This window comes from Euphorbia lathyris, chromosome 2 (assembly GCF_963576675.1).
Source record: "Euphorbia lathyris chromosome 2, ddEupLath1.1, whole genome shotgun sequence".
NCBI lineage: Eukaryota > Viridiplantae > Streptophyta > Magnoliopsida > Malpighiales > Euphorbiaceae > Euphorbia > Euphorbia lathyris.
In genome coordinates this window covers 59,271,398-59,296,274 of record NC_088911.1, presented here as the reverse complement: position 1 = coordinate 59,296,274, position 24,877 = coordinate 59,271,398, and the positions used below count along the sequence as shown (strand labels likewise).

The 24,877-nt window shown below is 39.4% G+C and overlaps 1 protein-coding gene across 1 annotated transcript; it reads left to right on the top strand.

The window, feature by feature from the left end:
• Window positions 1-17,192: 17,192 nt before the first annotated feature.
• On the top strand, window positions 17,193-22,138 carry LOC136220503 (uncharacterized). Its single transcript, XM_066008325.1, has 8 exons — window positions 17,193-17,379; window positions 17,909-18,307; window positions 18,469-20,396; window positions 20,472-20,741; window positions 20,850-20,930; window positions 21,002-21,104; window positions 21,190-21,256; window positions 21,792-22,138. The coding sequence occupies exons 1-8, from the start codon at window positions 17,319-17,321 to the stop codon at window positions 21,844-21,846; spliced, it is 2,964 nt and encodes a 987-aa protein (XP_065864397.1). The 5' UTR covers window positions 17,193-17,318; the 3' UTR covers window positions 21,847-22,138.
• The last annotated feature ends 2,739 nt before the right edge of the window (window positions 22,139-24,877 follow it).

Here is a 24,877-nt window from a genome sequence, read left to right as displayed (position 1 = left end):
GATTCTAGCAGAAGAAAGAATGTTGAGGATCCAGTCACGAAACTTAAGTGAGAACCCAAAAGCTTTGAGGACAATAAGAAGGAAGTTCCAATCGAGAGTGTCGAAAGCCTTCCGAATATCGACTTTAACAGCCATGTTACCACCAAAACAACGTTTTCTCAGCATATTAGTTCCCTCAGAAGCAATTGAAATGCATTGATGTATGATGCGGCCTGGTATGAACCCAAATTGATCTTTAGAGACAATACGGGATGCAACAGCTGATTGTCGGAGAGGATCTTAGCGATGATTTTATAACAAAAGTTACTCATTGCTATTGGGTGTTACTGTTCAATTGGAACCGCGTTATCCATCTTCAGGAGCAGGACCATTAAGCTCGAATTCAAATCAGGCAAAACTGACCCCGAGCTGAAGAAACTGGTTACCATTTCAAAAATATCCGAGCCCACTATGTCCCAAAAAGTTTCAAAGAATGCTCCTACAAAACCATCCAGGCCTGGAGCACTTCCACTGTCCATAGAAAATACGGCATCCCGAACTCCATAATTTATAACATTTTAAACATTTAAATTAAAAATATAAAAATTTCATTTATTTGGTTGGTAACTGAACAGAATCGAAAATTCGGTTCAGTCAACTTCCGTTATTTTAATTATTTGTTACAATTCAGTTTTTAAAATTGTATAAACATGGGTTCGGTTAACCGAAAATTCGGTACTGTTAGTAACCAAACCGATGTTCACCGCTAGTCACAAGTTCTTCGTTAAACCTCTGAATTGAGCCCGGAAAAGTGCATTATGACACTCTTGGGGAACACGACTCACTAAGATATCCTAAAATTCAATTTGGTTCTTTGAAAATTGTGATTTTGAATGGAGACTAGGTTGACTTTAACTTTTTAAGGGGGATTTTTCCGTGATCCATTTTCGATCGTATTTCTAATCATCTTTAAAATGTTTAAATCATAGGGCTCCGACTCTAATGTCTACAGCAGCTGTAGACGAAGCCTACATCGACAGGCTTTCACCCGCGGGAGGTCCGTCATGACTACTACGGTGCTGTTTGGACTCGAGGCCCACTAGAGAAAACAACTAGCTCAGCAGGACCGGTGTCGGAGAAAGAGTCGCCACCCGGATTTTAGGTCCGAGAATGTTACTGAGATTCCTTGCGGGAAGCAAGTGGGTTCGAAAAGTTAGGTACGCTTGGAGAAGGTTAATATCTCATCGAAAGGAAATATTAAGCATCCCCAAAATCGCCCGGTGAATCCATCGGGCTCCTACTTAGCATTTCTAAATACACACAGGCTATTAATAACTCTTTTAACCTTTTTAAATTCATTTTGAATGCTTGATTTATTTGGAAAAAATCATTTTTATGTCATATTGCACATTTATACACAATCAAATAAACAATACAATATTACAACCCAAAAGCAATGAAATAAGTACAAAATTAAATACAATTACATCCGGACATTCTCGGGTCTTCAATCCGCACCAAAACAATATTCTCACATACTCATATCTACCAAAATAAAAGGTTAGAAAGAAATAACATAGTTATATAATTAATTATGGTGTAAAAATGGACAAAGGACTAAATTGAATAAACTTAAAAAGTTTATTTAGGGACCTAATTGAAAGAAAGATGAAAACTTTAAATTAAGGACCAAAGTGAATAAAAAATAAAGTTCTAAACTAGGGACTAAAATGAATAAAACAAGAAGTTCTAAATTAGAGACTAAAATGAATAAAACAAGAAGTTCTAAATTAGGGACTAAAACGAATTAAATCAAAAGTTATTAAGTTAGGAGTTAAAATGAATAAAAATAAAGTTATTGGATTATGAATTAAAAGAGAATAGAAATAAAGTTATTAGGTTAGAAATTAAAGTCAATAAACATAAAGTTATTAGGTTAGGATAAAAATAAATAGGAAAGAAAGTTTTATTATAACTATCGGTATCTAAACGATCGTGAGATTTTATCTCGAGTTGGTTCGTTTATCCCAAATCATTGTTATGAACAAAATGAACTAATTAAATCAATAATATTAACTTGTAATATTATTAATATCATATTCAAAATAAAAGTATAAAAAAAGCAGACTGATTGGAACAAATAAAAAGGCTCAAAACAAATGATTTAACTAGCAAATCATTGCTTTAGGGTTAAATTGAATCAATCTAGGGACAAATACATACATAAAATATATTTGACAGTTTATTGACAATGAAAAATAAAATAAGAAAATAGATGAACAATCAATATTTTACAATACCAAATCTTAAATAATAGACAGAAAATGGATTATTGAAAAAATCACAAATATGGAACACGGGTGATGAACGCAAAGAAAACTAGAATTTATTCAGAGTGATTTGGTGGAATTTCGGCTATTTTCAGTCTAATTTTCGTCCCCCTGAAAGCTGTAAAAGAGCTGCTATTTACAGGGTTAAATTAGAGTTCAGGGTTGAAGTTGGAATTAATTAAATATGGCAGGGGCTAAATAAGATTTTTCAAAAAATTTAACCTAAATTACATGGTTTCCAGCGAAACCAAAATGGGCTGGCGAGCTGGGCTGCTTGCTGGGCCCAGCGCCCAACAGCTCATGCCCAGTCTTGCCTACACATTACCGACGGAATTTCCGCCCGTAATCCGTCGCAATCGTTTTTCATATAAATAATGACCTTTTTGACATCCGATTTTGACGCTTCTTGTGCCATTGAACTCGTTTTGACGAGATGGACATTTTTATATCACGACTTATGGCTAAAAATGACCCGACTTAAGATTATTGTCTAATTTATCCCGGACTTCACCCGAAAACTTCAACTAGTCACAAATTCTTTGTTAGAGCTCTGAATTGAGTCCGGAAAAGTGCGATATGACACTCTCAAGGGACACGACTCACTAAGATATCCAAAAATTCAATTTTGGTGCTCTAAAAAATTTGGTTTTGAATGGAAAATGGTTGACCTTGACTTTCTAACGGGTGATTTTTCCGTGATCCGTTTTTTTATCATATTTCTAATCATCTTTAAAAAGGTTTTCATCATAGGGTTCCGACTCCAGTGTCTACAACAGCTAACCCTTCATTGCTTCTCTCTTATTTTCATATACTTTATTAGATTCATGTACATGGGTTATAGTTTTGACAACTATAGTAGGACCCCCACGATCTTCACTAACATATAAATGGAATGGACAATCAAAACAATGTACTCTATTTCTTATTTTATCACTCTTCTTTATCCTAATGTCCTACCCCCGGTGACAGAATAATCATTAATAGCAAACTTAACCTCTTTTAGACTTCTAAATGTCATTCCTATTATAAAATAAGGTGCCCCATTTTCTATATCATAGTTCTCCCTTCTCATAGCGCGCGACTAGAATATTCTTAAGTACCGATTCATCTAGAGCTTCTTCCTCAACCTCTATATTTCCTTCTTCCTCAGCCTCTACATTCCTTTCTTCCTCAAATTGTACACTCTCTACATTCCCTTCCTCCTCAATCTCTACATTCCATTCATTCACATCGGCCTCTCCATTCATATCCACATAAACCTTTCCATCATTTATATTCACATCAACCTCGCATTCATTCACATTCACATTAGCCTCCCCCTTCATTCACATTCACATCAACATTTATATTCACATTAGCATCTCCTTCATTCACATTCACATCAGCATTTATAAATAGAAGATCTGATAACTCATGCACTAAAATTGGATCATATACTTCATGGCAAATATATATGTGTATCATATCATTTTCTTCACTAATGCACGAAAACAACCTTCTAATGGTACCATCCCCATTTAATTCAAACAGTCTACCCTACTTTAATAAACACCCAGGTTATAGACATAATGTTTGACTAACATTATGGAACTTTAAATCTTCAGAATAACGAACCTGAAGCTGAATAAATTTAAAAAAACCAAGATTAAAGTTTTCTTTAACTACATAGTCCCCATTTATATAATCTAAGTTAGGGTGAATAATCCATCTACCACAAAATATAAATAAACAGTCACCGAAAGCATATATACTTTTGCATCCCAAAACATAAAGAAGAAGACAAAAAAACATTAATCAGTTTACATGCGAAAACATCAAAAAGTTAACTATTTCACATGCAATTGAACCAAAACCTAGAAATAAAACTTCTTTATTCGCATGCAAGTACATTCTGAAACATAAAACTCATAAAAAAAACCTTCTTTATTCATGCTTTCGATTTTTACCTCCAATTAAAGTATTCCTTCAAATGTACTTTATCTTCTCAAGTTGTTATGGACTTGGAGTAAACAATCGTTCAACGTTATCTCTCTTACTGCTTCGAGTCGTTCTCCACCATCTCTTGCTATTTCAAGTCGTTCTCCACTGGAATTCGTAGATAGAAGAAGGGGAAGGGTATTTTAGTCAAACGGTTTGCAAATGAGGATGATTTATGATGTAGGGTTGTTTTACTCTTTATATATCTATTACCACATATACAATTTTTTAATTTAGTTTAAAAATAATAGTTAATTATCTGTAATTTGTTAATTGGTTGTGTAATGAACCGACTAACGATGTTATGCCAAATAAGCATACCGTTTATATTAAGGTATTTTTACTGTAATTTGAAAAATATAAGGATAAATATATATGTTTATTTGATATAAGAGCAAATCTGTTGAAATGTGAAAACATAGGTACAAATATATATGTATTAACATTAAAATAAAAGGAAAATTACAAAATTGGATCAAATGGGAGACTCATTTATATATTTAGACTACTCCAACCTACTATATATCTAGACTATATTGTTGTGACTTTTCCAAAATACCCTAGACCTTTCATCTTCCCCTTCCCATTCCTCTTCCTATCTGCGATTTCCTCTTCTCCTTCTCCTGACCTTTCATCTTCCTCTCTTCCTTTATATTGTGAAATCTACACCAATTTTTTCATCACAATGTCTGTCTCTTCTTCCTCTATTTATTTTTTGATGACTTGTGGAGAATTTCTGTTCAGCTTCCGTCCCTGTGGGGGGCATCGTTGGGTTCGACGGGGGGAAGCTCCGATGCCAAAGTCAGTATAAAGTATGAAAGAGTAAACTGGATTGACAAAGTAAGGTTTCTCGGATTGTGTGTATGTGTACCTTGATAGCTTTGAGATGCAAGCTATATATAGTAGTGAAGTTGTAACCATTAGTAACTAGAAAGTCTCCATTAATGCTTCATTAATGGCGGTTACTGGTTTCCTTTAAGTATGCCCGTTAGCTTGTTAATAGCTTATTAATGGTCTTTATTGCGGGATCGGCTCAGTTGTTCCGCTAGCGGATTGAGAGATTATGTGGCGATTCGCCACATAGGTTCGCCTACGGATCCCTTGTGGTAAGGTCTTGGTGATCCGCCTGTCGGATCCCCTTGCTTGATACGCCGTAATATTCCGGTATCAGGCGATCAATACGTGGCCGTTCTAGGCGAATATCTCTTTTGATCCTTTGGATAATATCCCAATGTTATCAAAAGCCCCCCTAAAGTTCCTTTAAAGTTCTTTAGGGCTTTTGAGCTTCTTCGCGCGCCGTCATGATGACTTGCATTAATGGTCACTCTGTTCGATGCCAATCGACGGGTGACACGTGTTATGGGCGCACCGCCCGAGGGGAGAGAAATCGTCTTCTTCCTTCCTTTCTTTCTCTTTCTATTGCATTTGCATTCTTCTCCCATTTTCGTCAAGTTCCTTTGCCCAGAGTTCTTCCAGAGTTCGAAATCTTTGCAGAGCTTTTAACTCACATGTAAGTGAATTTTTGCTTTGATTCCTGAATGTTTAGGAGTTCCTCTTCATCTTCTGGGTCTACTTTTGAGCTTTTTAATTTGACTACTTCTTCCGAAACCGTAGTTAGCTGGACTTTTTCCTCTTTGGAGAATTCTAATTCTTCCGAAGGTACTGTTAGTTGCGATTTAGCTGAGTTGCGTAACTCGGCGTGTAATAGCGGTCGAACTCTTTGGAGGCATCTTCTTCAGCCCCGTCTAGGAAAAAGGCGCCTCGTGCGGAGTCCACTTCCTCTCGTATGAGCGCCGCGGATCTAGCGAGTCTGGCGGATCGTTTTCCTTGGATAAAGGAATATGAGACTATGTTGGCGGAAGCTCATCAGCGACCCGTCTGTCCGCCAACGGGGTATTTATCTGTATATAGTTGTCACGTAGAAAGAGGGTTCCAGCTTCCTCTTCCTAAGATGATGGCGGACATCCTAGCTTATTTTGACATCACTGTCAGCCAACTGCATCCAAATGGCTGGTTAGATGTAGCTCTGGATTGTTACTTAGCTTCAAATTTAGGGGTAGTTTGTAACCCTCGTGTCTTTCGAACTCTTCACAAACCGAAGAAACGAAAGGCCGAGTCTTTTTACACCTTTGCCAAGTTTGGAACGTATTCTCCGTTTAGCGGCAAGATGTCCAATGTCCATCTTTGGGATGAAAAGTTATTCTATGTAAAGATAAAGGAGGGTGAATCTCTAGGCTTTCCGTCGGTTTGGGGTGCCAGACCCTTGCATATGGCTGGAGACATGCGAATATTGACAAACAGTGATGAGCAAGTGGCGAATGTCATGAAAAGTGTCAAGGCAGAGGCTTGGACATACGCCGATGCCTTGGACTTCATGATGAATGGCATCCCTTTGATCCGCCGGGAAGGGGACGAGATCACTTATGTGAAGTTTACACAACTTGATGAAGGTAACTTTGTTTTTCCTTGAACCTTGATTATTTTACGGTTCTTTTGTCAGGGGTTTGTCTAAGGCCAGTCACGCTCTTGTAGAGATGCGCAAGAAACAAAAGGAGGAGGCGACTCGAAAGAAGGAGCAGGCAGCGGATCTGCAGAAGGGCGCAGGAAAGCATCCTGCTGATATAATGGCTGATCTTCCTCTGTAGAAGAAGAAGAAGCCTGCAGTGTCCGGCGGATGAAAGTTTATGGCGAATGCCATGAGAGCCGTGATACCCACTGTGGAGAAAGAACAGGTAAGATGTTTTGATGTTTCTTCTTTCCACATTGTGAATCTAAGTTTTGACCTTCCAATCTTTGTGCAGATGGTGAAGCCTGACCTAGGCGGTTACTGATCCGCCAAATATGGTGACGAGGGATCTTTGAGGAATGAATCCATCATCAATGACCTGGATGAAGCTCTTGGTCAATTAGGCGAGGTGCGGAAGAGTCAAAACGAGATCCCTGGGTCAGCTCATGTTCAGATGGGAAAAACGGAGCTTCTCACGGTAAATTCTTTCTATCCTTTTGCATTTTTGGATGAGAGAGTGATCTCCTTTGGAGGAGATTTTTGTTGCGCTTTCGCTTGAATTGGGCTTTTGCATTGATAGGTATATACCCGTATGCGCGCCATGAAAGCGGATCTCCTTCAAGGTGTAGCGGATAAGGCAACCATCGAAAGGTTGGAGAAGGAGATCGCCATCGCAAATGAGAACGCTGCATCCGCTATTGCCCTAAAGGATGCTGAGATCCTTAAATTGAAGGCGCAAATTGATGCGGACGCTAAAGAACATGAAGCTGTTTTAGATGAAACGGAGATCCTGGCAGGGGAGCGAGCTTACTACTATGGCGAGTGGATCATGGCGTATGTCCAACTGGCGTATCCCGAGATTAATTTTACAGATCCGGAGTTCGTGGTTCCTGACGTGGATGTGGTCCTCAAGTATCGCAAGATCTCGGAAGTCAAGGACTACATCCGTGATTACATTCGCAAGGTGATGAATGGATCTGTCGAGGAAAGCAAACCCCTTATCGATCTTGAGCCAGAGGTCCTCGATAAAGTGCCTTCGAAGGCGGATGACCAGAATGTGGAGCTGATAACCGATGGTTCCACTCCTCAAGGAGAGATTATTTCTGTAGAGAAGGAAGCCCCTTTGGATGGCGCATCTAATGTAAAAGATGCTAAGGAGGATGCTCCTGTTAATGTTTAGTTTTGTAAAACTAAGTACAATTTTTAATCCTTGCCATAACTATTTATGTTTACTTTATGCTTTGTGCAAGTAAATTTATAGACTTTAGGATTGATTTGAAGTAGGTGGCCAGCAATACTCCATTGTGTGAACCTTTGTGAAGGTTTAAAGCTGTTTTATTCCTTTAGGGGAAGTTAAGCTGCCTTAGGGGATCGATTTGCTTCCTATCTTTGAGGTGAATCGATCCGCCCTTAGGACTTATGAACCCTTCTTTGGGAAGGATGCAAGAGAGTGTAAAGATCTCGCGTCCGAGAAATGTTTTAACTCTATCTCTAATGGTGATCATTTAAGGATTGATCCGCCCATGAGATTGTTCTCCTATCTTTGAGGAGAAAAAGTAGCTATGTCATGATAGTAGTACTTTTTTTTGCGCGGGAAGCGTTGGGAGCCCCCCTTCTTTTTTAGGCTGGAATATTTATATTCCTGCAAGAAAATACTTAAAAAAGAAAATTGACAAGAGAACAATTGCCTTTTATTGATTGGTGATACGCTTTATTACAGCAAGCGGGTCTTATATATGAGCCTCATTAAAACCTTTAATAAGAAAAACCTCATGGGAAAAAAAAGCTTACTAAAGGAAAAAGAGTACTCAAGACCTTGTTTACATTCTATTTTCTGGCGAAATATTTGCGAAGATTTTGGAGATTCCATGTACGCGGCAACGTATTTCCCTCCATGTCTTGAATTTTAAATGTGGCGAACCCAATCTTGTCGACTATTCTGTACGGACCTGTCCAGGTGAGTCCCAGCTTTACTTTCCCTTCCTTAGATTGGATTTTGTCTGTTTTGCGGAGTACGAGGTCTCCCACATTCAAGTTTACAAGTTTGGCATTTTTGTCATGATAGGCTGCGATCCGCTGCTTGTAAGCCGCCATGCGTACGTATGCCTTTTCTCGCCTTTCCTCCACTTGATCAAGACTTTCTTTCAATCTTTGGCTGTTTTCATCTTCACAATAAAATGCAACTCTGTCACTTGGGACTTGTATTTCAACTGGGATTACAGCTTCTACACTGTGAGAAAGGGCGAATGGCGTCTCGCCAGTGGCTGTTCTGGGAGTAGTGCGATACGCCCATAGGACGCTTGTTAACTGATCCGCCCATTTCTTGTCATGCTCTCCCAATCTTTTCTTTATTCCTTTAACGATCGTCCGATTCGTAACTTCGGTCATACCGTTTGATTGAGGATAATAAACTGAGGCGAATCTGTTCAGAATGCCCAATTCTTCACAGGAAGTTTTGAACTCCGTACAGTTGAATTGCGTTCCATTGTCAGTGATAATCGTATGAGGAACTCCATACCTTCCTACGATGTTATCTTTGATGAACTCCACCATTCGTTCAGCATTGATAGAGGAGACAGCCTCAGCCTCTACCCATTTGGTGAAATGATCCACAGCCACTACAACATACTTCCTCTGTCTTCTGGTAGGAGGAAATGGTCCAACGATGTCAATTCCCCAGACCGCAAAGGGCCGACCTTCGATGATGGGCCTTTGAAGGTGCTTAGCAGTGTGTGATTCATTTGCACGAATCTGACAATTATGGCAAGACTCCACAAACTTTTGAGCATCAAGTTCCGCCGTAGGCCAATAAAATCCTGCTAACCTGGATTTCTTCAAAATGGAGGCAGATGCCTCATGAGCTCCACATACGCCTTCATGCAACTCTTTGAGGATCTGTTGTCCCTCTTCCGGCACGATGCATTTCAGCCAGGGGTGGCTAAAAGACTTCCTGTATAGGCAATCATTTATCACAGAGAAATAGGCCGCCTTTCTTACGATCCGTCGAGCTTCTTCCTTGTCCAAAGGCAATGCTCCATCTGTTAGATACTGGCAGATTGGTGATCTCCAATCATTCTCCATAGACATGAGCAAGGATACCGTTTCTGAGGCGAATGCCGGTGCTGTCTTAACCTCGAACGGGCATTGCAGATCCACCCAATGCTCCTTACTTGAAGCCATTTTGGCTAGGTGATCAGCCTCTGCGTTGGATCCTTGGGGTACATGAATCAACTCCCACTTGGTGTCTTTGGCTTCGAGGTGATTTAGCAGTTTCTTTGCCTCTTCAACATATTTGGCAAGAATGTCATCTTTGACCTCGAAATTTTTGATCACCTGGTTGACCATTAATTTGGAATCGTTGTAGATCACGATCCGCTCGGGAGTGATTTCCTTTAGCAGGCGTAGTCCCAATATTAAGGCCTCATACTCAGCTGCATTGTTGGTTGCGAGGAAATCCAATTTTACTGCGTAGTGTAGCTTTATATATTGGGGACCTTTGATCACGATGCCTATACCTGCACCTTCCGCCGAAGAAGCCCCATCGGTGTACATTGTCCATTCCTCAACTTTGGATTTGGGGAGATTCATTCCCTCTTCAGTGAATTCATTCACAAAGTCTGCCAAAACTTGACTTTTCAGGGCTGATCGGCTTTCATAACGAACATCGAACTCTCCTAGGCGGATTGCCCATTCCATCAACCTTCCTGAAGTTTCTGGCTTTTGCAACACTTTCCTCATTGGTATACTTGTACGAACTATGACAGTATGAGCTTGAAAGTATGGCCTGAGGCGTATTGACGTGGTGACGATGGCTAGTGCCATTTTATCCAGTTTGGAATATCGGGTCTCAGCATCCTTTAATACTTTGCTCACGTAATAAATAGGATATTGCTGGCCCTCTTCTTCCCTTATGATGACCGTGCAAACGGCTTTATCTGTAACTAAGACATACATATAGAGATTCTCACCTTTTAAGGGTCGACTCATTAGGGGTGGTTCCGTGAGAAACCGTTTGATCCCTTGGAAGGCTTTCTCACAATCCTCACTCCATTCAAACGCCTTTTGCTTCTTGATTACTTCATAAAAGGGTTGGCATCGTCAGGCTGAACATGAGATAAACCTGCCCAAGGCTACGATACGCCCGTTAAGACGTTGCACTTTCCTAATATTCTGTGGCGCTTTCATCTCCAAGGCTGCTTTGATCTTATCAGGGTTTAGGCTTACTCCTTTCTGGCTAATCATGAATCCCAAGAACTTTCCATATGTTGCTCCAAAAGTACATTTCTCCGGGTTCAATTTAATGTTGTGGTGCCGGAGTACGCCCAGTACCTCCTTTATATCCTCCGCATGCTTTTCTACAGTGGTACTTTTGATGATCATATCGTCCACATAGACAGAAAAGTTATCACCTTTGCTTCCATCGAATATTTTGCTCATCATCCGTTGATAGGTTGCACCCGCATTCTTAAGCCCAAAGGGCATGACTTTGAAGCAATAGGTGGCTTGGTGAGTCATGAATGAAGTTTTGATTCTATCCGAGGGCTCCATTGGGATCTGGTGATAACTCAACTTCACGTCGGTGAAGGAGTACATGGTGTGTCCCGCGGTTCCATCTACTAGGATATCAATACATGGCAGGGGGTAGTTGTCTTTGGGACAAGCTTTGTTGAGATCTGTGAAGTCAATACACATGCGGTATGATCCGCCTGCTTTCTTGACTAGAACCACATTCGCCAGCCACTGTGTATAAAGTACCTCTTCGATGGCATCCGCCCGTTTGAGCTTGGTGATCTCCTCTTCTATCACCTTCTGCCTCTCAGGGCCATGATTTCTTCGTTTTTGTGCCACCGGTATCGCGTCTTTGTCAATGTTGAGTTTGTGAGTGATCACATCTGGACTAATCCCGGGAAGAATCTCATCTTTCCACGCAAAGACATCTTCTGACTCATGGAGAACCTTGGTGATAGCTTCCTTAATTTCTCCCTTTAGCCCTTTAGCCATCCGTACTTGTTTTTCATCCGCCATGAGGTACATCTCTGTTTCACCCAAGGCCATTGTGACAAGTTCTTCCTCGTCTTCATCTTTTGACTGTGGGCGAATCATTAACGATGCCGAATACGTCTCCTGAGCCACTTTTTGGCTTCCTCTGATCATTACACCTCCCTTGGCCATGGGGATGTAAAGAGTTAAGTGGCGTATGGAGATAAGGGCTGCAGCTTCGGAGATAAAGGGTCGCCCAAGGATGATATTGTAAGCTAACTGACCATCTAGGATGGAAAATTCCAGATCTCCTTTCCAAATTTGATCTTCATCCGCTAACTCACAATCTAATGTTACCTGGCCCTTTGTTTGGATGGTGTGCCCGGTTACTCCCAGGATGTCCACTATGGTGGTTTCCACTTGGATTGGGTCGACCATGAGCTTGGCGAATGCTCCTCTTGTGATGACGTTGCATGAACTTCAGGTATCAATCATCACTCTTTTCATCTCCCAGCCTTCCACCATCATAGTAATGACCAAGGCGTCTGCATGAGCAGAGATCTCTGGGCCAGCATCCGTAAAAGGGCGATTAAGTGATGCCCTATCCAGAGCAGTGGTTTTTGCCTTTTTCAACACAGGTTGGTACCTAAGTCCGCCTGCTATGACGTTGATGGTCCCTTTTGCCTTCTTCTGATTATCCCTGGATCTATCACCTTCTCCCTTCTTACTATCATTTTGGACGAACCTGTCCAACTTTCCTCTTTCAATAAGCCTTTCTATCTCTCTGGCTAACTCCCAGCATGCGTCCGTGTCATGGCCATTCTTTCTGTGGTATTTGCAATAATTTTTGGGATTTTTCCCGGTGTTGGTGTACTCCCCCCCCTTTTGGTTCGGGGTATGAAATGCTCCGCTTGTGCTGGCTGTTCTCAATCCACATTAGCACTTCGCTTTTAGAGGCATTGAGCGGTGTAAATGATGACACAAATGCCGATTTGTTCTTAGAGCCCCTTCGCCGACCTCTAGAGGATGAATCCTGGTGCTTGTCTTTCTCCTTATCTCGATGGCGAGATTCGCCTCTGTCCTTCTTGGGCGGAGACAACGAATCTCTACGGATGTCATCTACCTCCATGAAGTCCTTGCATCTTTCAATTAATTCTGCCATATTTCTAGGCTTCTTCCGAATTAAATCTTCCTGCAAGCTTTTACACGTTGTGTTTTTTGCTAGAGCTTCCGCTGCCATGGAGACATCCACATCGATAATTCGTATACACAATTTGTTGAAATTGTCTACATATTCTCGAAGGGGTTCGTTCGCCTTCTGCTTTAATTCAAAAAGCTTCCGTGACTTGACCACTGGAGGGATACATCCGACGAATTTAGCGCAAAACTCCCTACTCAACTGATCCCAGCTGTCTATCGATCCGGGAGGTAAAGATTGGAACCAATCATAAGCGGGGCCTCCTAATGTGGTGGTAAACATCTGGCATAATACCGCCTCACTTGCACGGTTAAGGCTGAGCAACATCCGGTACTTTCTGGCATGGGCCTCGGGGTTGTCTGCACCCATGTACACCGGGATATTAGGTATTTTGAAATGCATGTCTGTTTCCTAAGCTTCGATCCATGCCGTAAAGGGCGAATCACGATTGGCGAATGGGTTATGTCTGGCATTCTCTTCATTGATGCGGAGCACCGCAGCTCTAACGCGATCATCAAAATTTTCCGGACCCGCCCTGGGGCATCCCCTACGTGGCGATCTACTCGGAGAAGATGAGGAGCTAGAGCCGGACGACGGATCTGATGGCGAACGCCCACCTCCACCACTAGATCCCCCAGGAGGAGCTTGTCCATCATCACCTCTGTTTTCTCTTGGAAGAGCGTGTCTGTCCTCTCCTTGGTTTGGCGGAGGTGGTGGCCTATCCGGACGTGGTGTCTCTACTGGCCTCTTGCTCTGTCTACGATCGGAGGACGGGGGTGATCTACCCCGACGGGAAGATCTTTGTCTTGGGGGCGAAGGTGATTTTGATCACCTGCTTTTCCCTTTTCTCTGCTTTTTATGTCTTCGACCTTCTGATCCGCCTTCTAGGAGGTTCGACCGCGGGCGACTCGGGATACCTGATCCGCCCAGAATCATCCCATGGTTTGCTGACCTCTCCGGGAGAGTTTGGTTATTCCTTTGACTCCCCTCTGCTCCATCAGAAAATAATTGCCGATTGAGTGGCGGGTTATTACTTGCTACGGTAGTAGTCACCATGGAATCCGTAGGTTGAATTTGGAAGAATGAAGAATTATGGGCGTTTGATCCTATAGCTGCCTGTGGCCATTGAGACGATGTAGGATTTGTGCGCCGAAGCTCAGGAACTATCATGAACGACCTTAGGCGGCTCTCCATCTCAGGGCCAAACGCTCTTCCTATGGATCCCGCACATGTTTCGATGAATGTATCTGGCGACATACTCCTTCCATCATGCGTCGCAAGAGTGCTTATATCAACGCGTCCAGCGCTAGTTATAGGTTGGCTTGATGGTGTTACCAATGGTGTTTCAATCCCTGAGGTGGGATTTTGCTCTCCACTCGTCATGTGTTTAAAATACGAACGTAAACCCTTGTTTGGTTAGGGTTCCACGCTCACCGCACCAATTGATGACTTGTGGAGAATTTCTGTTCAGTTTCCGTCCCTGTGGGGGGCGTCGTTGGGTTCGACGGGGGGAAGCTCCGATGCCAAAGTCAGTATAAAGTATGACAGAGTAAACTGGATTGACAAAGTAAGGTTTCTCGGATTGTGTGTATGTGTACCTTGATAGCTTTGAGATGCAAGCTATATATAGTAGTGAAGTTGTAACCATTAGTAACTAGAAAGTCTCCATTAATGCTTCATTAATGTCGGTTACTAGTTTCCTTTAAGTATACCAGTTAGCTTGTTAATAGCTTATTAATGGTCTTTATTGCGGGATCGGCTCAGTTGTTCCGCTGGCGGATTGAGAGATTATGTGGCGATTCGCCACATAGGTTCGCCTGCAGATCCCTTGTGGTAAGGTCTTGGTGATTTGCCTGTCGGATCCCCTTGCTTGATACGCCGTAATATTCCGGTATCAGGCGATCAATACGTGGCCGTTCTAGGCGAATATCTCTTTTGATCCTTTGGATAATATCCCAATGTTATCAATTTTGATTCTTCATCTTTCTGTTTCTAGAAAATTAAGCAATGGTTCTTTTATCTTCCTGTTTCTTTTCGTCTCTTAGTTTCTTTCTTCTTGTGTGAATCGAAGGAATGGTTAGTCGACATTATTTTTTTTTGTTTTTCTGCGTTTATCATATGGTTATTGTCGAATTCAATGGTAAAGGGCGGAAATAATGTAAGTATCTACTATTTAATCTTCATCTTTTTCCATAAAATCACTTCGCGAAATGAGTTTTGCAAAGGTCTGCGATGAAAAATAGGCTGAAAATGACATTTTGACTTTGCAAAAAAAGATTACGCGAAGTATGCGAAGCAAAAATCATCAAGTGTTCCACGATTTTTTCTCTTTGCAAACTTTGGATAATCGTTTTTTGCGAATTCAAAACATCATTCTATGTTAATTTTCTCTTCACAAACTTCGCGTAATCTTTTTTCGCGAAGCAAAATCGTATTTTTTCTTGTTAATTTGCTCTTCGCAGACTTCACGTAATTTTTTTTTCGAAGCAAAATCGTCATTTTCTTGCTAACATGACTTAATTTTTGTGAAGGTGGTTGAATACAAAACATCAAATTCAAGTACCCATTTAGCTTGAATACAAAAGCATTCATCACAGTGATGTGTGATTGAGATAGTGAACCTGCTGATTTTTCTTGGATTCTTTCTTGAAAAGAAAAGAAAAATCACCATTATCATCTCAAAGGCCATTGATTCTGTATGAGGCCCTCTGGGTTCCATTTCTCATCCTAAAATGATGTTTATTCCGCCGATTTTTCTTGCTTCTAGTTCCTTCAGTTTCTGGGATTTAGGGTTTAGGGTTTGAATTATTGTTGCAATCATGTTGTAAATTTTGATAATGTTATGATTTTAATGTTGTTATTGTTGCAATCTTATTGTAAATTTTGATAATGTTATGATTTTAATGTTGTTATTGTTGCAATCTTGCTGTAAATTTTGATAATGTTATGATTTTAAGATTACAATTATTGTTGCAACCTTGTTGTTATGATTTGAATATTATACCACTTCACATATTTTGTAATTTGTGAAGATTGCGAAGATAATACTGCTTAAAATCACGACTTTTACTTCGCATATTGCGAAATCTGCAAAATAAAAGTCATTATGAGAATTAGAATTACCTTCTCAGACTTCGCATATTGCGAAATATACGAAATAAATTTCATGTCCTTAAGTATAGAATCTTCGCATATTGCGAAATTTGCGAAATCAATTTCATGTTCTTAATCAATATTGTCTTCTTAAACTTTACATTGTGAAATTTGCGAAGTCAGACGGAAGGGAGAAAGAAAAAAGACTAAGAGATTTGTAAGTATTAGCTAATTGATCTAAATATGTAATTGGTCCATCATTTAACACAATTTTGTAAGGGCTAATTACAAATCTAGTCCAACTAAGAGGGGTCATTTATATATCTAACCCATTTTGCTTCCATTTTACCAAATTAGACCATTGCATCCACTTTGGACAAAATTACCCTTAGTTCTATTGATCGATGGATCGATTTCTGATATCAACTGTTAGCGATTTTTGAAGTATCATGTTTAATTTCCGTAGAAATTGTATGTTTTTAGCTTATACGCTTGCTTTTCTCGCTAGTTTTGCCTCTTTCTTCATCTATAATGGTATCGTTTCAATTTTCTCAATTTTCCACCATTTTTCTCCATTGTTATCGCATTTGTGACGAAATTCGTCGCATTTCGTCACAAATGCGACAACCGTTGTCGCATTTCGTCGCAAATGCGACAGCAATGGAGGAAAATGGTGGAAAATATAGAAAATTGAAACGATACCATTACAAATGAAGAAAGAGGCAAGACCAGCGAGAAAAACAGGCGTATAAGTTAAAAAAAATACCATTTTTACGGGAAATTGAACATAATACTTCAAAAATCTCAAAAATCGCTAACGATTGATATCAGAAATCGAAGAAGATGAACCGAAGAAGAAGAAGAAGAAGATACATCGATCAATAGAACTAAGGGTAATTTTGTCCAAAATGGATGAAATGGTCTAATTTGGTAAGATGGAAGCAAAGTGAGTTAGATATGTAAATGACTCCTCTTAATTGGGCTATATTTGTAATTAGCCCATTTTGTAATTTTTACTAAAATAAATGGAACTTTTATATGTCCCGCCAAATTGCACGTTTGATTTCCCTCCCGACTCCGTAAATTGGCTATCGATGTAGCATCATTTGGCTTCTTCTCTGACCTCTGTCCCTCTTTCACAATTCTATGTTGCTGATTCAACGCTAGTGTGTCGCCTTCACAAACTCTGTTTGGGGTGTTTACGGCTCATCTACTGCTGCTCTTCTTGCATCCCATAATCGAGAAAGGGTTATACATGCCTCCAGAAAAATCCAATATTTATAATAGCTCCCACTTTAAATCTCAGCGGATACTCGGTAATCTTTGCACTTCTCTTGATTATAATCGCCTATCTTTTCTTGCTCGATTTTTTTCATGCTGTTCCTTTTGTCGCTCTAATGGAAGTACCGCTCTCTCTCTCTCTCTATCTTTCTCTTTTCGTTGTGGGGAAACAAGCAAACTATCGTGTATTCCCACTTTTTAACACGAATTTGTGAGATTATCCTTTGCGATTATTTTTTTGGGGGATCATGTGCTAACTAATGTTTACTATCATAAATGGTTAAAGCCAGAGTCAAAGATTTGGAATTGAATTCATGAACACTTCATGCTTTCCGTATTTGAATGTTGTGGAACATATGAATATTGTACCCAATAAATGAAAAATCCATGTGATTAGAAGATATGTATGTTTGATTTTTTCACATGTGAATGTTCCTTTTCATTTTCTTATATGAAATTGACTAGTCCATCAATGTCTTGCATTATTTTTCTATTGCAAAACTAGGTAGCAGTTCATTGGAGTAGTATTTATTGATATTTGTGTGTTTGCGGTTGCAAAATTAGATTTGGGACGGAACGATGCTATAGAAAACCACCGTCAGTTGTTCCAAGATACTGTACCCTTAGACGATACAGTTGCACTTGATAGTTCCCCAAATGAAACCCAGTTTGAGCTTGATTTTGGCACGGAAGTCAGAGAAGATCCCGATTGCATTGAGGATATGAGGATCAATCCGATTACTGAACTTGAGAAGGAAGTTGTCCTCGACAGTGAAGATGAACCAGATTGTTATGCTGAAATTTTCAGTGGTAACAATGGGCTATCTGATGTTAAGACAGATAGATATATAGAAAGGAAGAAAGTAGGCTTCTTTAAGAGGTTGCCTTGTTCACCTTCCTTGCAGCCGAAAGGCTTTGTAGAAGCTTGTGAGTGCTCCCTTGCTGATGAACAATGGGGTACAGGTTAGTAGTGAAAAAGAGTTCTCAAATAAAAAAAACCTTTATGTTCTAGCTATCAATTGTTAATTTGCTTTTCAATTATTATATAAGCAATTCTTGCATCATCTTGGGACAAATGAATTAAACTTTTCTGTTAATTCATGTGATTATTGATGAAAGCACAGATACAAGGAAAACTCCTCCAAAGATCGGGAGTGATCAAGTGTCTGCAGGATTGAATGCCATTGATGCTGAGGAACGAGAAGAGTTGTCCCAAGCAAATGCACTTGACTTCATTAATACTTACCTGTCACATAATAAAATGGGCTTTTCACCTAAAACTAAGCCTAGAGATGTTAGGGAGAAAGTGCTTCCAGTCTCGGGATTCAAGGGCTGTCAAAACCTGGCTAAACAAATCAATACTAGGAACGCGGATGGAAAAGGAGCCTTCGAATGGGTTGATAACGATCATTGTGGAGAAATTGATTTCTTTGGCAAGAGGATTGGTGCAACCTTTGGCCTTGAAGGCCCCCTGCAAAGACCTGCAGTAAGGCATTGGAAGAGTGGATGTGTTGATAGTAAAGAAGGTGGTAGCCCAGCTAGCCAGTGCTCGAAAAAGTCTATGAACCTCCACTATGAAATGACAGGATCACTTTCTTCAGATTCAAGAAATGTAGCCAGCTTTCAAAAACAGATAAAGAAGAATGAACAGATATCCCAAGTGAATTTTGATAAAAATTCAATCCAACTGGGGCAAGATTCGGATGCATGTAACACAGAAACAGATTCACCGGATGTGTTTGATATTGGTATTAGCACTCAAATGGCAGCTGAAGCTATGAAAGCTTTATCATATGGTCTTAACAGTGATAACAATGTTGGTCAACATCCTCAAGACCTTCTTGTAGATTCTCCAACACTTGTAACAAAGAGAAAATCTTGTTATGGAAAATCTCGCCGTCATAAGGGCGGTTTCTCTAATCTAAAAGCCACTGCAAGAATATCAAAGCAAAGAAAAAGCTCTGGCAGGAAGGGAACTTCCAGCTCATATTTGAAACACCCTAGTGATCAAGATTTAGATAGTGAATCAGAAAATACAACAGAAAGGGAATCGAGCAGAATCAGGGCTGGGAGGTTAAAAGGGAGGGACACTGCATCCCAAAATAAATGCTCTAATGGACAAACTCTGAAGCCTGTCAACAAAAGAAAGGAAAGTGAAGATAAGATCAAAAACAACTTTGAAGAATGTGAAGAACATCAGAGTTCATCAATACCCTTTGAAAATAAGTCTTTAGGAAAGCAACATATTGAAACAAAATATTTTGATCATCAAACTGGGGATTGGATGACAGAACAAAACTTAGAAGGCACTAGAGATGAAACACATAATATAGGTGGAAGGGAGAATAATATCACAAAATGTAGTATAGTTACATATAAAAGAAAGAGAAGCAGCTTGGCTAAAAAGCCTTCTGCAGGGTTGAGTGCTGGAGAATGTGCCATGTGCTGCAGACGTGTACAAGGGGAGATTTCCTCTCACCAAGCTGGACACTGTATTGCAGGAGGTGAAATGGAAAGGACAAAAGACGGAGCAAATAATCCACAGGAAAGGATGAACGATATTGTGAAGTGTCGTATTATTACGTATCAAAGAAAGAAGAGCCCCCTGACTGCCAAGTCATCCGAAGTATTCACTGCTGAAGGAAAGACTACCACATTGCGTTGCAATACATCTAAGGTAAAGAGAAACAACAAACTGACTGATCAAACACAAGACAGCTTGGAGGTATATTCCTTAACCAGTTCTTTAAATTTCAATATATGGAACTGTGCCAAAGGGAAGAGAAAACTTCGCAAACGTCCAGGACAATCAAATGGAGCTAAAAGCCAGTTTACCCCGTTTATGATTTTCAATGAAAAGGAAAATTACAGAAGACCGTACAATAAAAACCTTCCTAAATCATCCATTTTGAAAGAGCTTATTAGACTAGGAATCCCAGATCAAAAACCTAGTTCTAAATTGAAAGATTCAAGAAAGCGAAGAGATATGGCAAACGTCAAAGTTCTGTTTAGCCAGCATTTGAATGATGATATCATCAAGCAGCAGAAAAGGGTATGCATTTTTCCACATGTTTCCAATTATTTGCGTAATCAGTTAAAATTTATGTTATTCTCTTTATTCACACAGATCCTGGTGCGATATCGTATTTCTGTTGCTTCATGTTCAATGGATGCCACACATTTTGTAGCAGACAAATTTGTGCGTACAAGAAACATGTTGGAAACTATTGCTCTCGGTAAGCCAGTGGTGACTCATTTATGGCTTGAAAGTTGCGCTGAAGCAAGCTGTCTAATTGATGAGAAAAATTATATTCTGAGAGATGCCAAGAAAGAAAAGGAAATTGGTTTTAGCATGCCTGTCTCATTGGCTCGTGCTGGCCAGCATCCGCTCCTAGAGGTAATTATTTAGCATGGCATTCTGTATTTCTCTTTGGCTACATTTCACATTGGTATTTTCTTAGTTATCATGTTTATTGGGACATCATTATGACTGGTACCTTCGTAGGGTCGAAGTGTCTTGATTACTCCAAATGTAAAACCTGATAAAGATACAATTTCTAGCTTGGTCAAGGCAGTTCATGGTCAGGTATGTATATAATCCAATATGGTGTTCAAGTTTCTGTCTGTTCTGCTTTCGCTCTGAGAAATCCTCTTTAGGCAATTGAAGAAGTACGAATATCTGCACTGAAGATCCCAGATGATTTATTAATTCTTTCATGTGAGGAAGATGAAGACATTTGTGTGCCCTTCCTCCACAAAGGTAAAATATGATAAAACTTGCAGGGTTAATCCTACTTGAGAAACTCTCGGGTTTGTAAACATAATGGGTCTAATTCTATTTGCAGGAGCAGGTGTTTACAGTTCAGAGCTTCTATTGAATGGAGTAGTTATCCAGAAATTAGAATATGAGAGGTCAGAATTACTAAAGCATGATAAAAAAAAAACCGACATAATCTCAATGCATGTATGAAATGTAAGATACATGTTTCTTGCTATCTATGCTTGCAGGGGTTTGGTGGTGTTGGTTTTACGCTATCATCCATTAGGATGTAGAATTCTTCTGTATATAGTTTCTTAATGCCTAAATAACCAACCAACATCTCTTTTTGCAATTATGCCTGCTAGCATTTCAATTGTTTTCTGACATTAGAGCTTGGAAGGATGGTAGGAGAAGAAAATAGTATTAAAGGGAGCTAGAGCACTTTGGTCACTTGGGTTCCCATTGTTAATTAAGCTGAATCAGTACATCTCTTAAGTTTATTTATGCTCACTGAGGAGGACAAACAAAAGCAATTATAGATTGACTTGTTATCTAGGATACGAGTAACCAACTTAATCCTCTAATTTTTCTTGAATGCCTAGTTCCATCACAAATGATGAAATAATTCTACAACAAATCTGTTTATGTCCTTGACTGAGATTTGCTTTAAATGTTAATATTTGTCAGGCATAGACTTTTCACAAATTATGCTGAAAGAAATCACCAAGCCAGCAAGCGGTGAAGAAGCAAAGGTGAAAGTGTTTCATTTTATTATGGTATGTAGTTAGATACCTGTTTCTATTCTTTTACCTGAAAGGTTTGTCATGTAATGAGAGTGTCAAGAGGTAGTAAATAGCTGGGGTGTTGTCCTTTTCAGAATGTTGGAGGATTAATAATCACCAAGTCAATGGTAATTCTTGATCCCACTTCTTAGATGAGGCAATTTGAAACTTCATATTATGCATTACATAAATGTTCAAAATCAGTATCTCAGAGTATCATAACTACTGTTTGCTTTATATATTATTCAGGAAGATGCAGAAGTAATAGTATTTATATATCATGTTTTTGGTTGGTGAACATTAGTGTGGCATGAAGCAAGAAAAGTACAGAATTCATGACTTGTATTATGTGTGTCTTTGTTTAAATATTTCTGAGAAGAATGTCTTATTGATGGTCAAGGCAGAATGCCGCCTTCAAAGTTGAAACTATACTAGTCTTTCCACATTTAATTATCCATTCCTGGTTCTTCCTAGTTAAGTTTTTCCAAACTTCCAAGATTATTGGACCTGTTACCTGATATTTTGTAAAAAGAAATCAAGGTTAAAGTGAATAGGAAGATTTTGTGTCTGCAATGTTAAAGTGTGTTGTTCTAACAGATGGCTGAAATATGTGAGTAGAAGAAGACCATCGGCAACATCAAAGTTTCGCTTTATCTACACATGGAAATATATATTATATATCTACAAAAGTCGTTTTAAGCTTACTATATATTCACTCTGTAACTAATTGAAATTAGGATTGGATGTATGATGAGTGTTGCAAACTCTGCTCTTTAAGAAAGTAATAGATGTATAGTAGGAAATAGCAACTGTGTCTGTGTGGGTAACTCTGGTTTTGATGATGACTAATTTATTTGTCAAACAAACGTGCTCTACTTAGCTACTGGATGAGGAAATGTGGGATTTTATATTTGTGGGTTACACATGTCAATAAGCCTCTAAAAATTCCCCCTTACAATGGGGTCTTATCAAAATATTTATTTGTAAATAAACATTACAAAATTAAGCCTGCCCTGGGATTGCTGGACACCTGCAACTTTTGGTTTTGAAAACACACAACAAACTAGCATTGAGTTTGAGAGTTTGGTGTGTGCAATTGGAACTTAAGGATCAAAATGTCCCATAAATTTGGTATCATCTTACTTCTCCAATTCGCCAATTTTGAAAAATTGGTTAAAATTTTATATTTCTTTTTATTAAAACTGATTGATTCCGGTTAATTTGTCAAAATTTATCAATTTAATGAATAAAATGATACCTAAACTTCAATTTGAACTAAATTAATCTTGGCTACTAACTTTAATACCATTTTGACCTTTAATTCGTGCAATTGAGTATTGAAAATGAGTAAATAACAACTCATCATTCATCAATGATGATTAAGAGAGGAAAGAAAACAATTGTGTTGATTCTGTATAATTTGGCACTTCAGTTCGGGCAATCAAATTGATGAGGAGGATAATATTATTGGTGAAGATTTGATTGGTTTGACTTTGAATCAAGAATAAAAATAATTAGCTATTTTTTTTATGAGGATGTCAAGCCCGAGATCGGAAGAGAATATTTAATAAGATGGCCAAGTCGCTCCAAGGAAAGAATCCAAGCAAAGAACAAAAAGATACACAGAGAGCGGGTCTCTTTATCCGAGGCCTCTATATGGTCTAAAACTCGAAAACTTCTCACCATTCCAAATAAGTTGCATATCAAAAGTTGAGATACAGTTCATAATGAGAACAACTTAGTGACTATTCAAACCAGTCAAATTAAGCATATCATGCAGAAAACTCTAGCTTATCCGGTGACAGGCCTTCTCAAGGTCAAATTTCAGGATGATTTGGTCATTCATACCTTTTCTATTCCTTAAAGAGTGAACAACCTGATAGATCTAAATTGACCCGTACTCTTCGGATGATAGACTTTAGGGATAAGAGTGATAATAATTTCCTTACACTAATCCTTAACAATGCTAGATGGAAGAAAATTACCAATTTGACCACCAAGCTTACCCTAGAGTTTTTTTATATAGAAAATCACCTGAAATCCATCAAGGCAAGGGGATTTAAAAGGATTCATACCAAAACGAGCAATTCTTACATCTTCCATTTCAAAAGGTGGCACATGCTATTGAGAAAGACAAGCGACCCTGCATGAAAGGAACAATTAGTATCAAGATTCGGTCTAGAGGGGGCCGCCTCCAAGTAAATATGCTCAAAAAATTCACAAGTCATATGCTTTAATCCGTAGGATACCAGACCCATGCTCTAGACTGATCTCGGATACCTTCAACCCGATTCCGTTTTCTCCGGATAAGAGTAGACGTGTGAAAGAATGTGGTATTGTGATCCCCAAACTTGAGCCAATTCACATGAGACTTTTGGTACCAGAAAATCTCCTCTTGGATATTGTTTAACTTAACAAGAAGACGAGACTCAAGTAGGAGGAGCCCACTAGTAACCCGAGAGCTCATGCACCTCTGAACCCCCTTAAGACATTTATAAATAGTGTGTTTCATGCGAAACAAATTATCAAAAACATGGTCATTCCAAGACCTCAAAAAGCGGAGTAAAAGGGTACAAGCCTTGATTAATATCGCGAGAGAAATCCCAATTTTGATAAAAAAAATCTAACAAAGTTTATATGTTAAAACCATGCAGCCTGAAAGCGAAAAGGCTGATTAGGAATGACCACCTTGCGCTGACTAAGCTCGACAAGAATAAGACAGTGGTCTGACTTGCTCCGACGAAGATGGAGAACCGTAGCCTAAGGGAAGGCAGTAGGTCAATCTCTACAACAACGACCCTGATCCAACGTACAAGCAACCGTAGTATGCGGAGTAAAGCCCCGGATCCAAGTAAACCGAGGACTAGAAAAACCAAAGATCAATAAACTCCATAATATTAACCCAGTTCGCAAAAAGATTACAATGCTCCAAGATACACACCTTCTCACCCAAGGATTTAATACAGTTGAAGCAGAGCCGATCCCGAGATT